Raw genomic sequence first — 24,887 nt, forward strand, 5'->3', positions numbered from 1 at the left:
TGCTTCACCAGGAACACAGAGAAAGGGGAAGAAGGGGTTTGGGCAAAAAGGTCTGGTGTCAATGGAGTGTGAAGGAACAAGCTGGGATAGCAACCAAAGAGAAAGGTTAGAAGATGAGAAAGACATTGCAGGACAAGATAATCTTACTTTGAAAAATTAAGTCAGCAACTAGGTTTAGGTATAAATGACAATTCAAACAGCAGAAGGAACATACAGGAAAGTACCAGCACAACATGGTGCATAATTATCATGCAGTGTGATCACAAGGACAATTATAAACAGGTTGAAAGACAGGTAATGGAGATGAGCAGGATTTGGATGACAGGTGAATTGGAATTGATGAAGAAAACATCCAGGATGCAAAACTTTGTATTGATGGGAATACTATATCGGATTAACAGACACTTGAAGATAACTATGTACAAAGGATAAATGAATCATTTCAAACTGCAATTGCAATAATGTTCTTTAAGACAACAATTAAAGCCATTTTCACACTTAAGCTATAAATAATTGAGACAACTAATTAAGTTCCAAGATTCCTGCAAATGGGAAAAAATGTTAACTACATTGAAAACCGTCGTTAATGAAACAAAAAATATTATGTACCAGACGATGCCCTGAGGAGCGTGTACAAGATGAAGCATTAGACTCTTGTAACATGTCCTTTGATTGATTCCTTGCATTGATTGCAGCAGATACAGTTGGGAGTCCAGGTTCTGTAGCATGCGCACTTGTTGGAGTAATCTGAATGGAAAGAGAGGCTGTGTGTCTCTCAGACTCTGTCCTATCTCCAGGAAAAAGTGAATGTGGTGAGGTTGTTGCATCGATGTTAGCCTTGGGTGACTGTGCTGCACTGTGGGAATTAGCAACCTGATCCTCCAAGGTTAGTTTGATAGCAGTGATTTTACGGTCCAGGGATTGTTCTCGGCTTTCCAGCAGTGAAGTGTCAGCAGAGGGGCTCTCAGCTACTTTGTCAGTTAGGGTCTGGGGAGAGGGTGACTGCTGTGACTGCTGTGCAAGAGGGGAAATTGTATTAGAGTGTTGAGACAGAGGTGATGAACTCCATGTGTACTCTTCCTTATTACTCACATGGGTAACATTAGAGGTTATTTGCAGGCTAGGTAAATGGAGGGATGGACTAGGTTGTACATGGTGACTGTCAAGACTTGTTAGTTGACGCCAGTTAAAGCTTCCCTTTCGGGGTGGTGGAGAAGGAACCTTTCAAAGATAACCACACAGCAGGAAGGTCAGAAACCATATGAAAAGAAAAAAAATATGGGACACATGAGCAGATAAAACCATAAGCATCACCTGACTAACATCTTAAAAGCACATTTAAAGTGGTTCACTTGTAAACTATCTGTTCAATACTTACACAATTAAAAACTGCTTAATCAATTTCATTAAACATTTATAAATCATCCCAGGTAAGCAAGGTCTATGTTATAGAGTCATAGAGTAATACAGTATGGAAACAGGCTCTTTGCCCAACTGGTCAATGACCACCACATCCTCCCTGCTAGTTCCAGTTGCTGCTTTTGGACACCCTCCCCACCCACCCCCCACACGTACTTATTCAAATGCCCCTCAAATGTTGCAATTATACCTGCCTTTCCCACTTCCTCTGGCAGCTCATTACAGGTACTCACAATGCTCTGCGTAAAGAAGTTACCTCTGCAGATTTCTTTTAAATCTCTTCCTTCTTGTATCTGTACACTCTAGTTTTCAACTCCCCAACCATGTCCTTCATGATTGTATAAAGTCACGTCTCATTTCCCTGTGCTCTACAGAATAAATATCTAATGTGGCAAACCTCTCCCTATAACTCAGGCCCTATAAGTCCAGGGAGCATCCTCATAAATGTCTTTGTATCCTCCCCATCTTAACTATATCTTTCGAAAAACAGGGTGACAAAACTGTACACAGTACTGTACAAAGTTAAAGGGCAAATAGAAAATATTATCTGCCTATTAATTCAAAAACAGTTATTTGAGGGATTAACATAAAGTACATATTTTTCATGATTTTACATGCATACAACAAATGCTGTATCGTAGCTTGTTCCTGACCAGCATTCTGCTTACCTGTATGATCCACTTCAACAAACACTTTCCAGAGTTATAATTCCTAAACGTGGACATTAAACATTAGCTGAAATATTGTTTCTTTTAAATGTTTATCCAATATGTAGAGAAATTTTTATTTGCTTAATTTTCATATCATTTGTCAGAATGGTGCACTGGTATTTTCTGAGCTCCTGTCTTAAAGTCTTTTGGACCATTTAGAGTCATTATAATAGGTAAACAAACTTGCTGGTTTTCATTTGAGCAATCCAGTCAGTCCCTTTTCCCAGCTCTTTTACAGTAGCCAACATGCCCCTTAAATTTATTTAGGTGAGTTCCTAAACCTGTGAATAGTTTATTTTCACTCACTTAGCGGAACAGAAGACACACTGTTCTTATTAAAACAGAATATGCCACTGAATCTGTCTTCTCCCATGGTTCTCATTACCAAAAAGGTCTTCAGCCGATTAATTTCACTCCATACAGTTACTGAGAAATAGCTGAGAGAGCACTGGTTCCAGCAAGGACAGCAAACTATATGTAGTAATAATACACTTGCACTATCCAGAAACCTATCCAAGTTATTTTTAGTACAACTACAACACTGGCATCTACCCTATTTGCCCTGCCTATGAAAGCAGGAAAAATCCAAATCAGCTAATGACCGTCAAGTCAATATACTCTCAATCATCTGCCATGTGGAGGAAGCCACGGACAACAGTGAAGTTACGTCACACTTCCTCACCAAAGACCTGCTCACCAATAATTTGGTTTAGGACAGCCAGAAATTTTTTCCCCCCCAAGGGAAGAAATGGCCAATATGAGTGGGCATAATATTAAGGTGAATAGAAGAAAGCATAGGGGGACATCAGAGGTAAGTTTGTTTTAAAAAAACACAGAGGGTGGTGGGTGCATGGAACTCCCTGCTAAGGATGGTGGTAGAGGCAGATATATTAGAGAGTCAATTGCAAAAACTACAATTGTAAATGGAGTCAATTGTAAGACCTAGAGCTAGAAAAGACATCATAGATGGTGGTGACTGATTAATTTCCTCATGTCCTAAAGCCTCAAAAATATCTCCAAGGTATGTCAAGAGTCTGATGGAATATTTTCTGCTTGCCTGAATGGCTAACTCTCCAACAATTCACAAATGGTTCAACATTTCTGGACAAAAATGATGACTTGTTTAACACCCTAAACATTCATTCCCTCCAATGATGCACCAGGGTTGCAACATGGTCCAGCTATAAAATATATTGCACTTCACTACTTAGACTGGTCCATATATGGAATATGATGCCAGAGGAAATGATTGAGGCAGGTTCAACAACATTTAAAAGACATCAGGATAATTACATGGATGGAAACCTCTGATTCAGAGGGATATGGGTCCAACGTGTCATGTAAGACTAGATTTGTGGGCACCGTGGTTGGCATAGATGAATTGGGCCAAAAGGTCTGTTTCCATGCTGGAGAAGGGCGTTAAGTACATGCAAAGATTACCATCTGTAGACTCCCCTCCAGGTCTCAAACCACCTTTATTTCAAGTTATATTGCTGGTTCTTCATCATTGCTTGATCCCGGAAACTCCTCCTCAACTACACTCTAGAAGCACCTTCACCAGCAGTTTAAGAGAGTGGCTCTCAGCTACTTTCTTGAGGGCATCACTGATGGCATTAAATACTGCTCTTACCAGTAACTCTCAAATCCCTAGTAAAGAATGTTATCACTAGCCCAAATGACATCTCTTCCTTTTATAAATTGTATTCTTTCCCTTTATTTCTGAACATCCAGTGGACTGCAGCTCTAGGTGCAACATTCAACTGCCAGTTATTTTTAAAGAGTTCTGGCTTGGAGTTCGACAAGGATATTCAACTACAGTGAGGGGGGGGGGGTGGTTGCCATCAAAGTTGAATTTAAACTTGCCTTCAACTATTCCACAAGCTCATCATATAATAAATCAGGTTGAAACCTCTGCTCCTGAGCCTCAGCAGTTAATGTGAAGAACTCAACTCCCAGCAGGATTAATCAAGGAAGTGACCTTATAAGCAACACACACAAAAAATGCTGGTGAGTCCTGACGAAGGGTCTCCGCCCAAAACATCGATTGTACCTCTTCCTATAGATGCTGCCTGGCCTGCTACGTTCATCAGCATTTTTTGTGTGTGTTGCTTGAATTTTCAGCATCTGCAGATTTCTTCGTGTTTGCGTTTTTAAAGTGACCTTATAAAATCAGTTTTAGGAATTAATTTCTAGATTACTGGGTTTTTGTCCAATACTTTAAAAGTATTGCCATTTTCCAAAGGATAGCTTACAGTAAGAGTCTACTGATACATAGGTTTTAACCCTGACATCAAGGTAATGAGTATTTATATTTGGTGAAATAAACCAAGATGCTACAATACCTGCCCTTTGCAAAGCATGGCTCAAAACCCAGGCACTAAGTGAAAGTGAGATCAAACTGAGTGATCCAAACAATGTCATCACACTGCAGAGAAGATCTGCCCCCAGGGAGAATGTTAGCAGCTGGCTTGGCAGTAAACAGCACTCCCCCATCCCACAGTGTCTTTGGTTGCACTCACGTGGCGGATTTCATTCACCTGATGTGGAGGTGTCTTCCTCTCGGGAAATGAAAGGTTTGGCCTGACGCTGCGGAAACCTTTTGCCGCCAGTGACGAACTGTACGTTTCACCATTTACTGTGCTTCTGAAGCCATCATTAATGTTGTAAGATCTCCAGACATCTGCAGAAAACAACAATTCTATTCAAAAAGGTTAAGTTCCCCTGAATTTACTCAGCTGCAGGTGACCAGTGAGCCAATGCACCTTATACATTGTGGCTAATTTCCATCTTTACCCAGCAATGCAGAGAACAGGAATAATAGATATCTGAATCAAGCACAAAAACATAAATCTTCCCTTCGCACTTAAATTCCTCAGAAACAAAATGGGGTTGCAAACTAGAGAGTGACACCTCCATCACTGATCACTATGAAAGGAAGATAGGGTTTGCTTTTAGCCCTTGTGGAGTTGCTAGCTAGTCTTGACAGTCATATAGTGTTGACAAGACTGACTGGCACAACTCCGCAAGAGCTGAAAGCAACCATTAACTTCGTTTTTATGTGAAGGAGAAGGGAAACTTCTCCTCCAGTGTAAACCAATGATCGATATCCTTGGAATATTGTGTCCAATTCCGGTCACCTTATCATAGGAAAGTTGTAGAAGCATTAGTGAGGGTGCAGGGGAGATTGACCAGGGTGCTGCTGGATTATGGCAATAGGTTGCGTGAGCCAGGATTTTTTCTCTTTAGAGAGAAAGAGGATGAGAGGTGACTTGATAGAAGTGTACAAGACAATAAGAGGCACAGACAGAAGTGGACATCGGAAAGCTTCTTTTTCCCCAGGGCAGAAATGGCTAATACAGAATGCATAACTTTAAGGTGTTCAGATGAAAGTATAGGTTAAAGGGTTGGCACAATATCGTGGGCTGGAGGGCGTGTACAAACTGATTCTGATGGAACAAAAGGTTTAACGTTCTATTGGGTTAGAAGTTTAAAACATAACTTCTGTTTGCAAATGTTACACCATTTCCATCTATAAACAGATTTCTAAAAGTATCATCTTAGACAGGAAAATGCTCAATAAAATTGTCCTTGAAAATCAATTGTTTTTAACCAAGAGAAAACGACCTGAGGACAACTCATACATTCCAAGTGCTTCCTCCCTCCCCAACGCATCCCATCATCTCTTACACCGCATCCGCTTTACCTGAATCTGATGCCTGTGCTTCATTGCCTTAAAGGAAGAATAAAAAGTGCAATGAGTAAGTTGTTAGTACAATGTCCAAACTGCATAGGTTGCAACAAAACATTAACATTCACAAAAAGTAGCAATGTATTGTACATTGTTTTTCAAAATTTAGCAAATTGCACTGAGGATTGTAAAAGATCCTAATTCAAAGTATAATTTCTCACTCTATTTTCAGTACCAAATCAAACAGTGTTTAATTATCATTCAACCATACATGGATATAGCCATACAAGACAGTGTTCCTCTGGGGCCTAGATGCAAAACATACATGTGCATTTAAAATAGCGAGAAAGAAAAACAAGTCACATAAGTAAACAAATTTTTAGTCTGAGACCCTGAGTGACAAGTCCTGCAAACTGACGGTTCCTGGCAAACCGCCCATCATTCCACCAGATGAACACTGGAGGGCAGCACCGATGGGAGAGGCCACCCCCAACCAAGCAAGGATGCCACGCAACACTGTCTCCACACGTGGACGACAGCAGCAGGCAAGCCCGTGGCTTGGGGCTTAGACCTCACTACAAATGGGGCTAAGCTGCTGCTTCCCCGCCTGTCTCGTCACCAAGGGAAACAGGCATCTTACTTTATTTACATAAGTATAATTCTTCACTTTTATTGGTACAAACTTAGAGATTACATAGAGCTTCAGAGCACAGGAACCAGCACTTTGGCTTACCAAACCTGTACCAACCACAATGCCAAATTACACTTCTCATCTGCCTGTACATGGTCTGTATCCCTCAATTCCCTCTCTATCCAGACAACTATCCAAATGCCTCTTAATTGTTATCTTATCTGTTTCTATCACCTCCTATGGCAGTATATTCCAGGCTTCTAAAACTCTGTGCAAGAATTTACCTCATACTTCTCATTTAAACTTCTCCCCTCACCTTAGAGCTATGCCCTCAAGCATTTGAGATTTCCACCCTGTGAAAAAGAATAACTCTCTATCCAATGCCTTGAAAATATTATATTCCTCCATCAAGTTGCTTCTCAGCTTCCATGCACCAAAAAAATACAACGCAAGTTCGTCCAATCTCTGCCTATCGTTAATATGATCAAATTCAGACAACATCTTGCTGAAGCTCCTTAGCACATTCTCCTTCCTACAGTGTGGCAACCAGAACAGAAGATAATACACCAAATGTGCCAAAGCAAAGTTTTATACAGATGGAATATTACTTCCCAAATTTTATACTCAATGCCTTAATCGAAGAAGGTAAGTGTGCCATGTGCCTTTAGTACCCTATCCACTTGCATTGCCACTTTCAGTGAGCGATGGACTTGCACCCCAAGCTTCCTCTGAACATTAATGTTTATAAAGATCCTACCACTTACAGCATTATTTCCTTTTGCATTTGACCTCCCAAAGTGCAACACCTCACACGTGTCCATCTCTGCTGAAATCTCCAACTGAACTACATCCTTTGACAATTTCCCTCACTATCACAACTCTATCAATTTCCACATTACCCTGCAAACTTACTAATTAGACCATCTACTCTTCCATCAAAATTATCCACACATATTACAAACAAAAGAAATTCAGGCACTTAACCTTCTGGAACCCCCATTGGCTAGAGAAAAACACCTATACTTTGTCTTCTATAACGAAGCCACACTTGTATCTGACTTACCACTAATAATTAATCCCAAATAACTTCATCTTCTGGACCAGTGTACCAAAAGATGCTTTGTCAAATGCTTTACTGAGGTTCATTTAGAGAACATCCAGTCCCTACCCTCACCATCATCACCTCACTTCAGCATCTTCTCAAAAAACCTATTCAGATTTGAGAGGCAACTTGATTCAGTTACTTCCTCGAGGTCAACTTGCTTAAAATAATCAGAACAAAATAGTATATTAATTGAACTGCTGTTGCTCTTTCAAGCAGAATCCAGCCTCAGCTTGAATGATCAAGTCTAAATGGGATCCATCAAGTAGTCTGGATCCAGAGTGAGCTGCACTTTCGCAACCACATCCCAGCAGTCAGGCCGAGCTCATCCCATGGTACTCTGCTTTTGAGCTTTTTTCATAAAAAGAGGTGAAAGAGGCACTGTTGTGCTTTTTTCACCACACAGCTGATATGTACAGACCATGTGAGATCCTTGGTAGTGTGTATGACGGGGAACTTAAAGCTGTTCACCCTCTCAACTGTGGATCCATTGATGTCAATGGGGGTTAGCCTGTCTCCATTCCTCCTGTAGTCCACAACCAACACCTTTGTTTTTGCGATATTGAGGGAGAGATTGTTTTCTTGACACCACCATTCATTCCCCTGGTAAGTAGTTTCAGAAAAAGCTGACAGATTTAGCCTTCCAAATTTATAAGTCAAGTTCAGGTTGAATTGTCATTCAACCACATACATATACAGCCAAATGAAACACCGTTCTTCCGGTAAGACACAGTACAGCCTGTTCCAACAGTCACACAGAGCACACAGCACATATATTGATGACAGCAGAAAAATATTGTCATAAAAAAATATAGCCCAGGATGGGATGTTGTCCTGGAGCCATGTATCTGCAAGAACAAGCCCACAGCAGTTCCTCATCATGCAGTAGTGAAGATGCAGAAGAACACAATCTCATCTTCCATTGAGCAGACATTGGAGGGTAGCACCAAAGGAAGGGGCCAGCTCCCAACCCAGCAAATACTCCAGTGCACCTGCCATACCTTTGCTCTATCCTACACCACCTCCAGCGTCTCCTCTCCTGGGCGGCTGCAACATAGCTCATGTACTTTAGTTAGGCACTTCACTTTCAATGACTAAACATCAGCTGCTCCAATCAAAACTGCTGGCAACATACAGCCCATCAAAACTAATTATTTATTGTTTGTGGAAACTCACGCTAGCTGCGTTTGCAAACAAAAATTATCAGATGGATTGCTATGCAAGTGCCACTAAGGTGCTAACAGAGCTTCAGTCTTCAGTCATACACGGAGATGCCAGGACTATTCTGTTTCAAGAAACAAACAGCTGCCCAGAAAACATTGGTACTTGAATTATTTTGATTGCAGCTATTCAAATTTAACTATCTCCATAGACAGGATTTGCAGCAAAATGAGCAGAGTCTGTCAATAGCAGTATATTACATGAAAAGCTGTGAATTTAGAGTCACTGTATTAGAACAGTGCAGTACAGAAGCAGGCTCATTTAGTCCATACTGAATCAGCCTAGTCCCATCGACCTGCACCCAGACCATAGCCCTCCATATCCCTCCTATCCATGTACCTATCCAAATTTTTCTTAAGTGTTGAAATTGAACCCGGCTCCACTATTTCACACTCTCGCCACCCCCTAAGTGAAGAAGTTCCACCTCATGGTCCCCTTAAGTATTTCACCTTTCACCCTTAACCTGTGACCTCAAAGGAAAAACCTGCTTGCCTATCTATACATTATCAGAAGTCTTGGGGAAAATACAATTAAATAAAAAGTCAAATGCAACCCATGTAATATTCACAGAGTCAAATATGAAGTTATCATGCAGCTGCTCTAAAACATATTGGCAGCTTAAAGCCTTCACCTTCCCATTTGATGGCTTAGAAAAAACTCATGCGCCTTCATGTCAAAATTTTTTTTAAATTTATAAATTTAGTGTAAAATGCAACCCATTGAATTTAATGATTAGTTTAGAGGTTAGAACTATTTTAATGTGTGAAGACATCATTGCTTCAAAAGATAAAATTCTAATAGGTTAAAAGTCCAAATGTTTTCCTTACAAGCATTCTGAAATCTCACTCTGTATTCCAACACGATTCTTAACCATTGCCTCATTTCACTTTGATGTCAAAGTTATGAAATAAAAAGTTTATTATGAAATTAAATTTACTGCACAATATATCATAAAATTACTTTTTATAAATATCAGATTTGATTATTATTCAAGTCTAACTGTCCCCTAAAAGTGACCATAAAACAAGCTATTGTTTAGGGCCATAATGGACAAAATGTGCTCTCAACATGACCATGAATTATTTCACCTTGAAACTACCAGGCTGCCACAGGTTGTCAAATGAAAGCTAATTATTTACTGATATTGACAAAGTCAATTATATCACTTGACACAAAGCATCATCAATCAAGAGATTGCACAAAATCACTGTACCAATCATCAGCACAGATGTAATTTGGGGTATTTTTAATCCAACTAAGATTTAATATTTAAATCAATGGGTAATGAAAGATGAATCACATTAGTGTCAATATCATAAGGTGAGGCTCAGCTGGATTGTAAAGTAAACAGTTTCAAGTTCCTATTTCCATATAATTTTGCATCAACTATCACTCATCAGTGGAGATAATGAGTTTTACCCATTGTCAGACTTTTATTAAAGCACATAATGGTCAGTACAATCTGCTTTTGTCCTGTCTCTATTCCACCAGTGCATTAGATAAATAATAATCTGCATGCAATCAATGTTTTTATATTTCTCATTTCTCCATCAATTTGAGTGCATTTCACCTCATTATGTTGTCAGCTTTCTTCAGTCCTACTTTCCCACTTACTCCACTCATCTTCCCATATGCCCTTCAACTCCCCCCCCAATTCTCCTGTCACCTACCACTATTAGCAGTAATGTACAATAGACAATTAAACTTCAAACTGGTTAGATTTCATTGCATAAATTAATAATGGGTATGGGAACAATCAGTTAAATGGAAAATGAGAAGGGTTGGGCATGGGGCTAGCAACCTCATAAAACTGTAGCGCTACAGAAATGCTTACAGGAGCTCCAAAGACCTCAACCTCAGAGAAGTAGGTTCTTCAATGGGCTACACCTTTAAAGACTGAAAGCCTGGTCCAGCACAGAGAACTCTTGTGAGCTGCTGTTGGTGATCTACACCCCAGTAGAAGCGATAGGTTTAAGCAGAAGGGAAAAAAATAATTTGGCACAACATTCACATTCTTTGTCGGATTTGTATGACCTTTAATGCAAATTCATATTAATCACAGTCGAATAAATACAATTTAGAAACTTAATAATGCAATTCTTAATAATACCAGCACTTACAATTCTCTCTGCACAGTAGCATTCTTCAATCTTTCACCATTTAAATAATAAACTGATCTTCCCCCCTCCCCAAAGTGAATGGCCTCACGTTTACCAACGTACTTCATCTGCCAGACCCTTGCTCACTCACTTTAGCTATCTATATCTCTCTGCATCTTCTGCACAATTTGCTTTTCCACTCAGTTTAATATCATCAGCAAATTTAGAAACGCTACACTCGGTCCCCTCATCCAGTTACGGGCCCAGCTCCCGCCTCTATAGCAGTTTGCTCATCATTGACTGCTAACCACAGAGACACCCATTTATCCCATCTCTCTACCTTCTATTGGTTAACCAATCTCCTATTCAATTCCCCCAACCGCAATCTTCTTTTTCTTATGGATAAACCTTTAATGCGGTAGCTTAACAAACATTAACATTAATTAACATTAATATTGCCCTCTGTTTGCTTAACTTACATTTGCTTTTGTATATTGTTTTAAATATTTAGCTTTATTCTTGCCATTCTTCTCCCATCTCTCTACCAAGAATGTGCAGATTTGTACAAACACCATTTTAGAAGAGAAGATTCCAAACCCTAATCCGCACCTCCCACCTGCCCCCCCCACTAAGTTTAACCAAATCAAGTCCAAAACACGAATAACTATCCTTCAGGCGCACGCTGCCACAAGAAGCAACTGCAAGTTAAATCAAATTGTTTAATAATCTATAAATGCCTGGAAGCACTAAGATGGGTCGCCAGCCATAACCATGACCATTCCCTTCTTATGAGATGGGTGGCAGGGATTTAAGCAATATATCTGAATTAGTGAGATAAACATCCAGAAAATCTGATGTTGATTTAGAGGGAAATCCTGATCAGCTTACTGGAAGAAGTCCCCGCTCATCACCAAATGGGGTATTTCACATCAGCTGGGGTCCAGATTGAAAGAGCTGTTTTGAAAAAGAAATTTGAGAAGCTTTCAACATACACAAAATGCTGGAGGAATTTAGCAAGCCAAGGCAGCATCTATGGAAAAGAGCAGAGTCGACATTTCAGGCCAAGACCTTTCGGCAGGACTTTCATCATTTTAAACAACTTCAATGACTTTTCACAACAGAAACAGAATGTGTGGATAGAAACCCTAATAGCATACACTTCGATTTTTTTTAAATCCAGATGCTGAAAACCTTAATTTTCCTCTCAAGAGTATGAAAGCCCTATTTATGGACAGACCTTTCACATAGACACTGCCTAGGAGATTGGTGGGAGGGATGCGGATGAATATGCCACTGCAGCAGGGTTTCTGGGTGAGAAATAGGTCACTTTCATGTGTCTTCCGTCTCTGAGCAGCAACAATTGGAGGCTGGGTCAAGCCAAACAGAGCTGAGAACAGTGTACAGCCTTGCTTGCTCAGAGTCCAGTTTCCTGTCCCTGCTGTTTCTGTTCCTTACTGGCTCACAAGCAGCTTGTGTTATTATCAATTCTCAATAACAGAAACCTGTTGTACCTTGGAGGCACCCTGTAAAAATATTGGAAATACTGAAAAAGTCAGGCAGCATCTGTGGAAAGAGAAACAGACTTAACATTCATAGGTATTTTCTTTTCAGCTTTCTTGTAACAGATCTGTGACCTGCTTTTTTTTTCCTTAGATACCACCTGAGCTGCTGGGTGTTTCCAGCATTTTTTCTTAAGTTGTACATTTTGCCATCCTCTCATAATATCAAAGCTTCACTGGAAATAAGTAGTTCTTGTGATGGGCCTGTTCCCTTGAGAAATTTCGCAGAATTACCTTTCTCGCTATTGAAACAAATGATGTGGTTTTTCCACAAGTCTTTACCAGGTGAAAAGAATGAAACAATTTGTCATCTGTGGCTCATATTCTTGTCAGCACCTATTTAATATGGTTTCAGTTAGAGCAGTGTCGGACTGCTAGGACTGATTGCAGCATCTTTCAATTGTAGGTTTTGTAGAGGCTCAGCCAAAGCTTTCATTTCCAATCTGTGACACATACACTCAGTGGCCACTTTATTAGGTACATCTGTATACCCGCTTGTTAACAGAAATATCTAAACAGCCAATCATGTGGCAGCAACTTAATGCATAAAAACATGCAGACATGGTCAAGAGGTTCAGGTGTTGTTCAGACCAAACATCAGAATAAGGACAAAGTCTAAGTAATTTTAATCTTGGAATGATTGTTAGTGTCAGAGGGGGTGGTTTGAATATCTCAGAATCTGCTGATCTCCTGAGATTCTCACACACAACAGTCTCTAAAGAATGGTGCAATAAACAATAAATATTCAGTGAACGGCCGTTCTGTGGGTGAAAAGATGTTATTAATGAGACAGGTCAGAGGAGAATGACCAGACTGGTTGAAACTGACAGGAAGTTTACAATAACTCAAATAACCACACAGTTCAAAGTAAATTGATTATTAAAGGACATACAGTATATATCACCAGATACAGTACAACTCTAAGATTCATTTTCTCACAAGCATTCACAGTAAATACAAGAAGCATAATAGAGTCAATGAAAGATCACCACCAACAGGACGGAGAATGTGTGAAAGAAATAACAATAATAAATAAATAAGCAATAAATCTCAAGAATATGAGATGAAGAGCCCTTGAAAGTGAGTGTGGAAGTTCTGGGAACAGTTCAACGTTAGGGTGAATGAAGTTGAGTAAAGTTATCCTCTTTGGTTCAAGAGCTTGATAGCTGAGGAGTAATAATCGTTTCTTAACTTGGTGGTGTGGGTCCAGAGGCTCCTGTACCTTCTTCCTGATGGCAGCAGCGAGAAGAGAGCCTGGCCTGGATGGAGGGGCCCTTAACGATGGATGTTGCTTTCCTGCAACAGCACTCCTTGTAGATGTGGGGCTTTACTTGTGATGGACTGGGCCACATCCACTACTTTTTGTAGGTTTTTCCATTTAAAGGCATTGGTGCTTCCATACCAGGTTGCGATGCAACTGGTCACTATACTCTCCATCGAAGACCTATAGAAATTAGTCAAAGTTACAGATAACATGCTGAATGCTTGCAAACTTCTAGTGAAGTAGAGGGGGTGCTGTGCTTTCTTTGTAATGGCACTTTTGTGCTGGACCCAGGACAGATCCCCTGAAATGATAAAACAGAGGAATTTTAAGTTGCTTACCCTCTCTACTTCTGATCCTCCGATGAGAACTAGCTCAGAGACTTTCACTTTACTCCTCCTGAGCTCAATAATCAGCTCCTTAGTCTTGCTGACATTGACTGAGAATTTTGATTTGGAAAACAACAGTAGTGTCATCAGCGAAAGTAAATATTGCATTACAGCTGCGCTTAGCTTCACGGTCTTAAGCATAAAAGCAATTAGAGCTGGAGGCTAAGCACACAGCCTTGGAGTGTATCAATGCTGATGGGGGTTGTGGAGGAGATGTTCTTGCTAATCTGAACTGACTGGGATCTACAAATGAGTAAAGCAAGGATTTGGTTGCATAAGGATGTATAGAGGGCAAGATCTTGAAGTTTATTGATTAGTTTTGAGGGGATGATACTATTGAATGACAAGCTGTAGTCAATGAAGAGCACCCTGATGCGTGCATTTTCACTGACAAAATGTTTCAGGGTTAAGTGAAGAGCCAGTGAAGTGGTACCTGCTGTTGACTTGGTGTGACAGTAGACAAAAGGTAGTGGATCCAAGTTACTTCTCAGGCAGGAGTTGATATATTTCATCAACAACCTCTCAAAGCACTCATCACATTGGAAGTAAATGCTACTGGATGATAGTCCTTGAGGCAGATTACCACGTTCTTATTCGGCACTGGTATAATTGAAACCTGCTTGATGCAAGCAGATACCTCAGACTGCCGAAGTGAGAGGTTAAAAATATCAGTGAACACACCAGCCAGTTGATCAGCATAGGTCTTTAGGACTTGGCCAGTATCCCACCTGGGCAGGATCTTTTCCATGGGTTCATCCTCATAAAGGATGCTCTCACATCAGCCTCACAGACTATCACAGGGTCATCAGCGGCTGTGGGAGTTCATAAGGTGCATCCATGTTTTGATGGCCAAAGCGAGCACAAAAGGCATTGAGCTAATCAGGGAGCAAAACCTTGCTGTCACCTATGTCACTTGGTTTCACTTTGTAGTAGGTGATAGCACTCAATCCCTGCCACAATTGTAAGGCATCCTTCAGTGATTCAAGTTTGGTCAGGAATTGCCACTTCACAGGTAAGATGGCTTTGCAGAGATCAGAGTTGGGCCTCTTGTACTTCAAGTGGTGTGCAGAAGAGCAATTCTGAACACACATGTTCAACCTTGAAGTGGATGTACAAACTCTTCTAGTGCTTCCAGCCAGGTACAATTGTTGATTTTAACCAATGTTTCAATGACAAACTTTGCCATCTTCATCAGGGATGAAGTGGATGAAGTTGGACTGGATGGGCTACAGCAGCAGAAGAGTGCACCCTGGTTCCACTCCTGTACCTAATAAAGTGGCCATTGAGTGTTCTTGTGGATGTTGGATACAAAAATAAGACCCTTTTGTAAGAACTCAATTATTAAAAGAACACAGGGATTATTGGCAATTTAGCGTAAGTATGTTTGTGTGAAATTGTGCATTTGACAGAAAAGAAACATTTTAAAAAACTACAGCCTGGTGCCAATGCTGGCTTTTGAACTCAAAACAGAAGGACTGCTCTTGACTCCAAAATTTATGACCTATCTTCTGTGATTTTTCCCATGCAGAGTCAAAATAAATGAGCAGCTCAGCACTCACACTGCATGCACTGCTGGATGCAGCTTAATTGAGCTCGGCTACCTGGCTGTACAGCTAATGGAGCTAGCAAATGGGGAAGAAAACAATCTGTAAAGCACAGTTATTTAGCACACTCCTTCTTTGACATATCTGAGACATACCCAGGATAGAGGGTAATTGAGCAGATAGGTGGTAGCAGTTGAAAAGGATAATCATTATTCAAAAGGGCGCCCATCAGTCTGAGAAGCACTCATATCCACTGAAGGAGAAAGCACAGCAGAAAAATGTGTCTTTTCTTGGGGGCTATTACAAACGGCTCAAAGCCAAGTCAAGAAATAGACAACACTGAGGCAGCACAGTGGCACTGCTGCCCTGAGACTCCAGTGACCTCCAGTGCTGCCTGTCTGGAAGGTTGGGCATGGTTCTGCTGAGTGTCCCCGTTTCCTCCTGTCTCTTTAAGACGCACAGGCAGGTACATTGTTGGCTTCTGGTGCAGCTGGACGGTGAAACCAGGGGGAAGATGACGGACAAGTTTGGAGAACGGAAAATGGAACTGTTCCAGGACAGCAGTGACCAACACCAGATGGCATCCATAAATAGTGAGGGGAGGAAAGTTTAGAGGAGTTGTCAGAGATAGTTTTTATTCCTTAAGCAGAGAGTGGTGGGTGCCTGGAATGCATGGCTCGAGTTGATGGTAAAGGCATTTGGTGGGAGAGACAATGGGACATTTAAGATAGGCATATGGATGATAAATAAAATGGAGGGTTATGGGCTGTGTAAGTGGGAAAGATTAGATTGATTGTGGGTTTGGTTTATTTAGGTGAGCATAACATCATGGGCCGAAAGGCCTAAACTATACTGTCCTGTTCTATGTTCTTTGTAAACGGCCTCCTTCACATTGTAAGGCAGTACTGAAATTTTGGGAGTCATCTACAGCAACCTCTTCAAAGGAACACTTGCCGTGATGAATGCCAGATCCTCTTACTGGTACCAAGCAGATATTTATTTCACAATTTCCACGTGCAGCAAAGGCTAGAAGAGAAAGCAGTCTGAACACCGAGCACAGGAGCCAAGCCCAGACGCTTCCTGATGACAGTGAGTGCATGGACATGGTAGGAGCAGTTGAAAGTAGAACACGTACTCTGGGCAAAAATAGCTGGATGCCAATTGAAGGAAACTTGTTGCAGTGAGGGAAAACTTGTGGCAGGCACGGTAATAAAAAGCATCTATTCTGTTGATTAATAGGAGATTTACCATTGCAAAGTGGGCACAGAAGTACAAAGGCGTTGAATGCCGAGCTTGACTGATAGTATTTTATTCAGAAAAAGTAGTGAGCAAGTGAATATTCAAACCTGCTCTTTCAACATTTCTTTCCAGCAGTTCACACAATGAATCCTTGGAAGGCAAATGAATGGTGTGATGATATGATCAGTCAACAGCTTCATTATTGTTCCATCTAGTTAACGCAGTAGGGGATGGTACAGGGTTAATTAGATGGCTATTGGTCTTTGTCTCACAGTTTCTCTACTGCTATGTTTGTTCAAATCACACAGTATCCCTATGTAACTGTACAATACCACCAGTGTTTTATGCACTTTGCAAGTATACTGCTTGCAAGACAGTGTGATGTAAAGACAAGAGCAGTGAAATGCCGGGCTCCTGACCCCGCCCCACCAACTTTGACATCATTTGGCAGCAGAGATTCATAATCTGAGAGTTGCATTAACATACCCTCTCACCCATTTGGGGTGGTACAGTTGCTCAGTGGTTAGCATTATGCTTGACAGCCACCAGATGCAAGATCAGGGTTCAATTCCTGCTACTGTCTCTAAGGAGTTTGTACATTTTTCCCATGACACTGGGTGCTCCGATTTCCTTTCACATTCCAAAGGCTAATGGGTAAGGTTTTGTAAATTGTGGGCAAGCTGTGATGTCACTAGAAGCGTGGTGACAATTGTGGGTTGCCCCCAGCATAATCCTTGCTGATTTGATGCAAATGACGCGTTAATCCACAAACAGGCAGGATGACCTGTAACTACACAAAATATGAATTAACCTCAACATCAAATTTGTTGCTTCATTGAAATATAGGAAGGGTACAGTCAATTTGCATTTGTCTAAAGGAAAAAATGTGAGATAATGTTTTGGAAAAGATTAATGTGCAAAAGACCAAGCTCTCATTAGAAGCTATCATTTGGTTCTGTGTACTTAGTTTTCTTGATATTTTTGCAATTCATTACTTCATTTCTTCACTGGTTTTGATTCCCATGTTTCAGCATCAAGGGCAAAGCTGGACAGGATGCACTTATGAAACATTTGGCTGCTACCTATAGATTTACGATAGAATTCACTGGAAGGCATCTGTTAGAAATTAGTATATTTCACCCAGAAATCATTATTCCTCTTCAACTGCAAGTGATGAGAATTTTGGCAATGCATTTTCTGAGTTATTTTACTAGGCAGGGTTGAAACAAAAATCTCTTCATTTCATACAAAGGGTTTGATGCCAAGATAGATGCATCTAACATCATACTGGATTCTCACTATATCTGCAAGCCTACAGGATTTATCATCATTGTTGCTGATTATGAGTGAAGAATGCATCAGAGGTCTCCTTGATGTAACCATTGGTAGCAAACCGTTCACATCACTTGAGGGATGACCAGCATGTTATGTTGAAAACCCTTGGCAAAGTTATATGAATAACTCATTAGATGCAGAATTTTCATTAAGGAGATAGTGGTGCTCTATTGAGTCACCCGAAGACGTTGTCTTCAATCCTTATTTTGGTAACTGTTTTTGGGTCTGGGCAAAAAGATTAGGAAAACTCACCATCAGATTAAAAAGAAGGAGCAAATGGTTGAAGTATGTGCCTGATTAAAATTCTATTGCACCTGATATTAAGAAATAAATAAATCAGAATTGAAGGCTAGAGGTTTGCAACTTTGATCTTATTTTCTCTGGACTAATTTGGAAAAAAAAAACACACATGGGGTCGTAAGGTAGCATGGCGGATAGCGTAACACTATTATAACACCAGCAACCCAGGTTCAATTTGCACCACGGTCGGTAAGGAGTCTGTGTGCGCTCCCCGTTACCACCTGGGTTTCCTTTGGGTGCTTCGGCTTTCTCTCACATTCCAAAGACAAATGGGTTAGTAGATTAATTGGTCACATGGGTGTAATTCAACAGCAAGGGCTTGTTGGAGGGTCTGTAATTGTGCTGCATTTCTAAATAAAAATAGATAAATAAAAGATCTTGCATAAACAATGAAGTGATCAGGTTGAGTGAGAGTGAAACCTGCAAAAGAAGCACACAGGGATCAATCTACTGTAGCACCTGCTTAAATGAATAAGGAAGAAAAATACATGAAAAGCAAAAGATAATCTAATAGCAATCCCCTACCCTTCTGTATATTGCTTTGTAAAACAGACCGCAGTAAAGAAACCTCACTTGGCAAGATTCCAGCTACATACTCAAATATTTAATGCTTCTGGTGTAAACTGCAGTCTTGATGCAGTTATACAGTTTTTCTAAAATCGTCCCATCATTTGGAAGTAACCATGTTTCTTTATGTGGTTTGGCAAAGAACAGATGCCCATCATTAAACACATGCCTGATCCAAATACCATTACACAGAGTTACTGACCCAGCAGTACAAAAAGTATCCAAGATCCAGCCTTCACTCAATCACTTGTCGTTTTACCGCTTTGCATGTTATATTTATTGAGAACAATAGCAGCCATTCCTTACTCTCTGTCTACTCCTCATAAATATAAACATCCTAGTAATTCTTCAATGCCACTGAAGCCATGATTAAGTATTACAGTTTAGGTAGTGGGCCTGTCTTTTGATCAGATTGATGGAGTGAAAAAGATTGGAAACCCAATGGGCGGATGGAGTTGTACACCGTTAGCACAGTCTGGGTTAAATGTCCTACTCAGGACCATAGTCAAGATAAAAGAAACATGTCAGGAATGGGAACTCATTTAGAGGTCCCTTTCAAGTAGTTCTGCTACGATGAAAAAGCATCATGAAAAGTCATTCCATCATTGGCCAACAACAGTTGCTCTTTGGATCAGACTGACCCAACTTCCAAGCTGCAGGGTGCAATATGATTGTGCACCTTGTTGCAGAAATCACAGCACTGCTGCAGAGATTATCTGTGACAGGAAAGTACAAGACAGACTTACAAGGACGCACAGTCTGATCCAGTCTGCACTGTGGAGGACCAATTTTTTAAGATCCACAGAACTGATGATATAATTCTCTAATAAGTTTGTAGGTTTCTATGTTCCATTAAATAGGCAGAGGCAAATATATTTAAAATCGTTACACATCCCAATAAAGAAATCTGATGCACATATTCAGTAACTTGGCAGGATTCTCTGGGATCAGATGCACTCATTCTTAATGTCAACAGATTTTGGCAACTATCAGCTACTTGCTTGAGTGATACATTTATCTTCAGAGTTTCTATTAAATGTTGACGTTTATTAGTTTTTGTTAGGGCGAAGAACCCAATTAGTTCCAGGATTGGCCTTTGAAAAGAGAGCAGCTTCTGGCTTCATACAAGTACTTCTCTCATCTAAAAAATGCGCACAGCTGGAATGAGACAAAATGCCCTTTACTAAATATATATGTTTGCACACCAAGTCTCGTCAGGTGATTTCTCAACACTTTTATTAAATGACTTCACACCTCCAGCCACGCTGTCCAGTAAAACAATTAAAGTTTTGAAGTAAAACCAATAAAAATATACAAAGAAATTAAAAGTATACAGGGATAGAAATCAGAATGCTGTGTATGTGAAGTATGAGCTAATTGGCAAGGTTGGCATTCGTTACCAATTGCCCCTGAACTGAGCAGCTTGCCAGCTCACCGCAGGAGACAGCTAATGATGTGGTCTGGATTCAGATGCAGATCAGTAATGTAAATGACAGCATATTTTCCTTCCCTAAGTGGACATTAGTGAACTAGATAGATCCTGAAGGACAGTTCTGCAGTTTCACAGTCACCATGTTGATCAACATTTTATTCAGAAGAACACAAGAAACAGAAGTAGGCTACTCTGCTCCTCAGCTCCTCAGGCCTGCTATGCCTTTCAAAACTGTACACCTTAGCTTTTAGAACAGAGAGCAGTACAGCTCAGGAACAAGCCCATCAGCCCACAATATTGTGCCAAACTAGTTAAACTAGTAATTAAATGCCTAACTAAACAAACCCCTTCTCCCTCCATTCTCTGCAAATTTATATGCCTAGCTAAGACCCTTTTAAATGCTTCTACCATATTTGCCTCCACTACCAACCCCGGCAACCATTCCAAGCACTCACTACTCTCTGATAGGTGCAAGAATGGGGTGGCCTGAACTGAACGTAATACTCCAGATGAAGCCGAATCAGTTTTAGTGACTGAAACTACATCCCTTGAATCCTCAAATATTTCGACCATCTTAAGTAGAATAGCACCCAATCTCCGCAGCCCTCGAGGATCAGGAATTCCAAAGATTCATTGTCCCAAGGGTGAAGAAATTCCTCCCCATATCTGCGTGGTAAGCTGATGCCATATTTCCGTGCCTATTCTGGTATCTGTCCCCCACTTTTCCTTCGCTACATCGATGTCTGCATTGGCGCTGCTTCCTGCCAGCATGCAGAGCTCGTTGACTTTATTAACTTTGCCTCCAACTTTCACCCTGCCCCCAAGTTTACCTGGTCCATTTCCGACACCTCCCTCCCCTTTCTAGATCTTTCTGTCTCTGTCTCTGGAGGCAGCTTATCCACTGATGTCTACTATAAGCCTACTGACTCTCACAGCTATATGGACTATTCCTCTTCTCACCCTGTCTCTTGCAAAAATGCCATCCCCTTCTCGCAATTCCTCCGTCTCCGCCGCATCTGCTCTCAGGATGAGGCTTTTCATTCTAGGACGAGGGAGATGTCTTCCTTTTTTAAAGAAAGGGGCTTCCCTTCCTCCACTATCAACTCTGCTCTTAAATGCATCTCCCCCATTTCACGTACATCTGCTCTCACTCCATCCTCCCGCCACCCCACTAGGAATAGGGTTCCCCTGGTCCTCAACTACCACCCCACCAGCCTCCGGGTCCAACATATTATTATCCGTAACTTCTGCCACCTCCAACGGGATCCTACCACTAAGCACATCTTTCCCTCCCCCCATCTCTCTGCTTTCCGCAGGGATCGCTCCCCACACGACTCCCTTGTCCATTCGTTCCCCCCCATCCCTCCCCACTGATCTCCCTCCTGGCACTTATCCGTGTAAGCGGAACAAGTGCTACACATGCCCTTCCACTTCCTCCCTTACCACCATTCAGGGCCCCAAACAGTCCTTCCAGGTGAGGCGACACTTCACCCGTGAGTCGGCTGGGGTGATATACTGCGTCCGGTGCTCCCGATGTGGCCTTTTATATATTGGCGAGACCCGACGCAGACTGGGAGACCGCTTTGCTGAACACCTACGCTCTGTCCACCAGAGAAAGCAGGATCTCCCAGTGGCCACACATTTTAACTCCACATCCCATTCCCATTCTGACATGTCTATCCACGGCCTCCTCTACTGTAAAGATGAAGCCACACTCAGGTTGGAGGAACAACACCTTATATTCCATCTGGGTAGCCTCCAACCTGATGGCATGAACATTGGCTTCTCTAACTTCCGCTAATGCCCCACCTCCCCCTCGGACCCCATCTGTTACTTATCTTTATACACACATTCTTTCTCTCACTCTCCTTTTTCTCCCTCTGACCCTCTGAATATACTCCTTGCCCATCCTCTGGATTCCCCCCCCCGCCCATTGTCTTTCTTCCTGGACCTCCTGTCCCATGATCCTCTCATATCCCTTTTGCCAATCACCTGTCCAGCTCTTGGCTCCATCCCTCCCCCTCCTGTCTTCTCCTATCATTTTGGATCTCCCCCTCCCCCTCCAACTTTCAAATCTCTTACTCACTCTTCCTTCAGTTAGTCCTGACGAAGGGTCTCGGCCTGAAACGTCGACTGCACCTCTTCCTACAGATGCTGCCTGGCCTGCTGCGTTCACCAGCAACTTTGATGTGTGTTGCCATATTTTGAGACCATGACCCCTGGTTCACAACAGACATTGAATGAAAACATTATCGTTATATGTACCCTGTCAACTGTGTAAGATTTATCCAATTAATTAAATTAAAATTCCTCAGCTGCTGGGCTGGATTTGAGCTACAAATCATCACCTGTGCTTCTGGATGACTGGAAATACAACTTGTAGAATGCTTGCCAGCTTAGCAGTGAGATGACCTTTGCCCAATAAGCTCAGGAATTCAGACTGCTGATAACTGCCCAAGACTGCAAGAAACTGCAGAAAGTTGTGGACAGAGCTCAGCACATCACAGAAACCAAACTGCCCTCCATTTCTTGCTGCTTCACTAAAGCAATCAACATAACCAAAACCCCCAACCACTCTGAAGATTCTCTCTTCTCCCCGCTCCCACTGGGCAGAAGATACAAAAGTCTAAAAGCCTGAAGGCTCAGGGACACATTCTACCTTGCTGTTAAAAGAACATTGAATGGTTCCATAGTATAATAAAATGGACTAAAGAACTTCACAAATGGGAAGAAGATGGCGGTGCGACACAGCTCACAGCAGCCACTCCGGTGGTGATGTCTGCTATTTGTCAAGTAGGGTGCCGTGCACAATCCTGATTTGATGGAGACAGACGTGAGAAGCATGGAGGAACATCTGAAATACCTGCTTCGCTGCTGCTGCTACTGTGTGGTCCGGAATCTCCGGAGGGGAAGGCCCCGAGTCCTCGGCTTTGCTTGTTGCTCGGCGGCCGGGGCAGGGTCGAAGCGCTCGGCAGAGGATGGTGCTCTGAGAGGCTGTGTTGAAAGGCTGGTCGGAGGCTCGAAGTTTTCGGATGGACTCAGAGTCCGCTGCGGTCGGGTGCTTCCAATGGTGCTGTATCGGTGAGTTGGTGGCGCTTGGAGGTTCATGGCGGGGAGAGTTCCTCCCTTCTGCCACCTGCGTGAGATGATGAGCCTATCGGGACTCTGAGACTTTTTTTTTACTGTGCCCATGGTCTGCTCTTTATCAAATTACAGTATTGCTTTGCACGGTTGTAACTATATGTTATAATTATGTGGTTTTGTCAGTTTTGGTCTTGGGTTGTCCTGTGTTTTCTTGTGATATCATTCTGGAGGAACGTTGTATCATTTTTTAATGCATGCATTGCTACATGACAATAAACGAAAACTGATCTGAACAATCTACCTCATTATGACCTTGCACCCGATTGTCTATCTGCACTAGTTTCGCTATAGCTGTTACACTTTATTCTGTACTGTTTTACCTTCTACTGTTTCAATGCACTATGCAATGAATTGATCTGTATAAACTGTACACAAGACAAGTTTTCACTGTACTTCAGTACATGTGACAATAATCACATAACATACAAACCCTAAGCAACACACACAAACTGCTGGAGGAACTCAGCAGGCCAGGCAGCTTCTATGGAAAACAGTACAGTTGACATTTTGGGCCAAGATCCTTGGGCAGAGAAAAAAAGATGAGGAGTAGAGTTAAAAAGTGGGGGAAGGGGAGGGAGAAACACAAGGGAATAAGTAAAACTGAGAGGGGGAGAGGTGAAGTAAAGATCTGAGAAGTTGATTGGTGAAAAAGATATCCAGGAGGAGACGACAGAAAGCCATGGAAGAAAGAAAAGGGGGGAGGAGCACCAGAGGGAGGTAATGGGCAGACAAAGAGATAAGGTGAGAGAGGGAAAAGGGAATGGGGAATGGTGAAGGGGGTTGGGGTGCATTACCAGAAGTTCGAGAAAACAATGCTTATGCCGTCAGATTGGAGGCTACCCAGACAGAATACAAGGTGTTGCTCCTCCAACCTGAGTGTGGCCTCATCGCGACAATAGAGGTGCCAATAAACCTGTTAGGCCCAGAGGGACTGTGGGAGCACGTTGCTGCAAACACAGTATAAGATCTAAGCAGCCAAACTTGTATGTCAGAAGGTGACGGTGGAAAATTGTCATGCTTTCCTCTATAGTTTCATGCAGTTTGAACCAAAGGAAGAGAAGTGGAGGCTCAGCATTTTTTTAAAGATATGATTTCAAAGTCCCCAGATTGCAAACAAATAGCTAATATTTTCATAATGGTCAACCAGTGGTACAGTGCTTTTTTTTTGAAGTAGGATAAGTCAGGATGGATTCATGGTTTTCTCAGGCTCCATCTTAATGGATGCAAGAAGCCTACTCCAATATACT

The 24,887-nt window shown here is 41.7% G+C and overlaps 1 protein-coding gene across 11 annotated transcripts in view; it reads right to left on the reverse strand.

Annotated features, from left to right (window-relative positions):
• LOC140197591 (sorbin and SH3 domain-containing protein 2-like) overlaps nt 1–24,887 on the reverse strand; it is a 369,773-nt gene that overhangs the window by 129,598 nt on the left and 215,288 nt on the right. For 8 of the 11 annotated variants that reach the window (XM_072257764.1, XM_072257760.1, XM_072257763.1 and 5 more), the window contains 3 exons: nt 5,833–5,859; nt 4,649–4,809; nt 610–1,221 (listed from right to left, as the gene is read on the reverse strand). In XM_072257764.1, coding sequence (XP_072113865.1) covers nt 610–1,221; nt 4,649–4,809; nt 5,833–5,859 — 800 coding nt within the window. The remainder of the gene's footprint in view (nt 1–609; nt 1,222–4,648; nt 4,810–5,832; nt 5,860–24,887) is intronic. The other 3 variants (XM_072257766.1, XM_072257769.1, XM_072257761.1) reach the window with 2 other exon arrangements.

The sequence above is a fragment of the Mobula birostris genome, chromosome 5, assembly GCF_030028105.1.
Source record: "Mobula birostris isolate sMobBir1 chromosome 5, sMobBir1.hap1, whole genome shotgun sequence".
NCBI classification, from domain to species: domain Eukaryota; kingdom Metazoa; phylum Chordata; class Chondrichthyes; order Myliobatiformes; family Myliobatidae; genus Mobula; species Mobula birostris.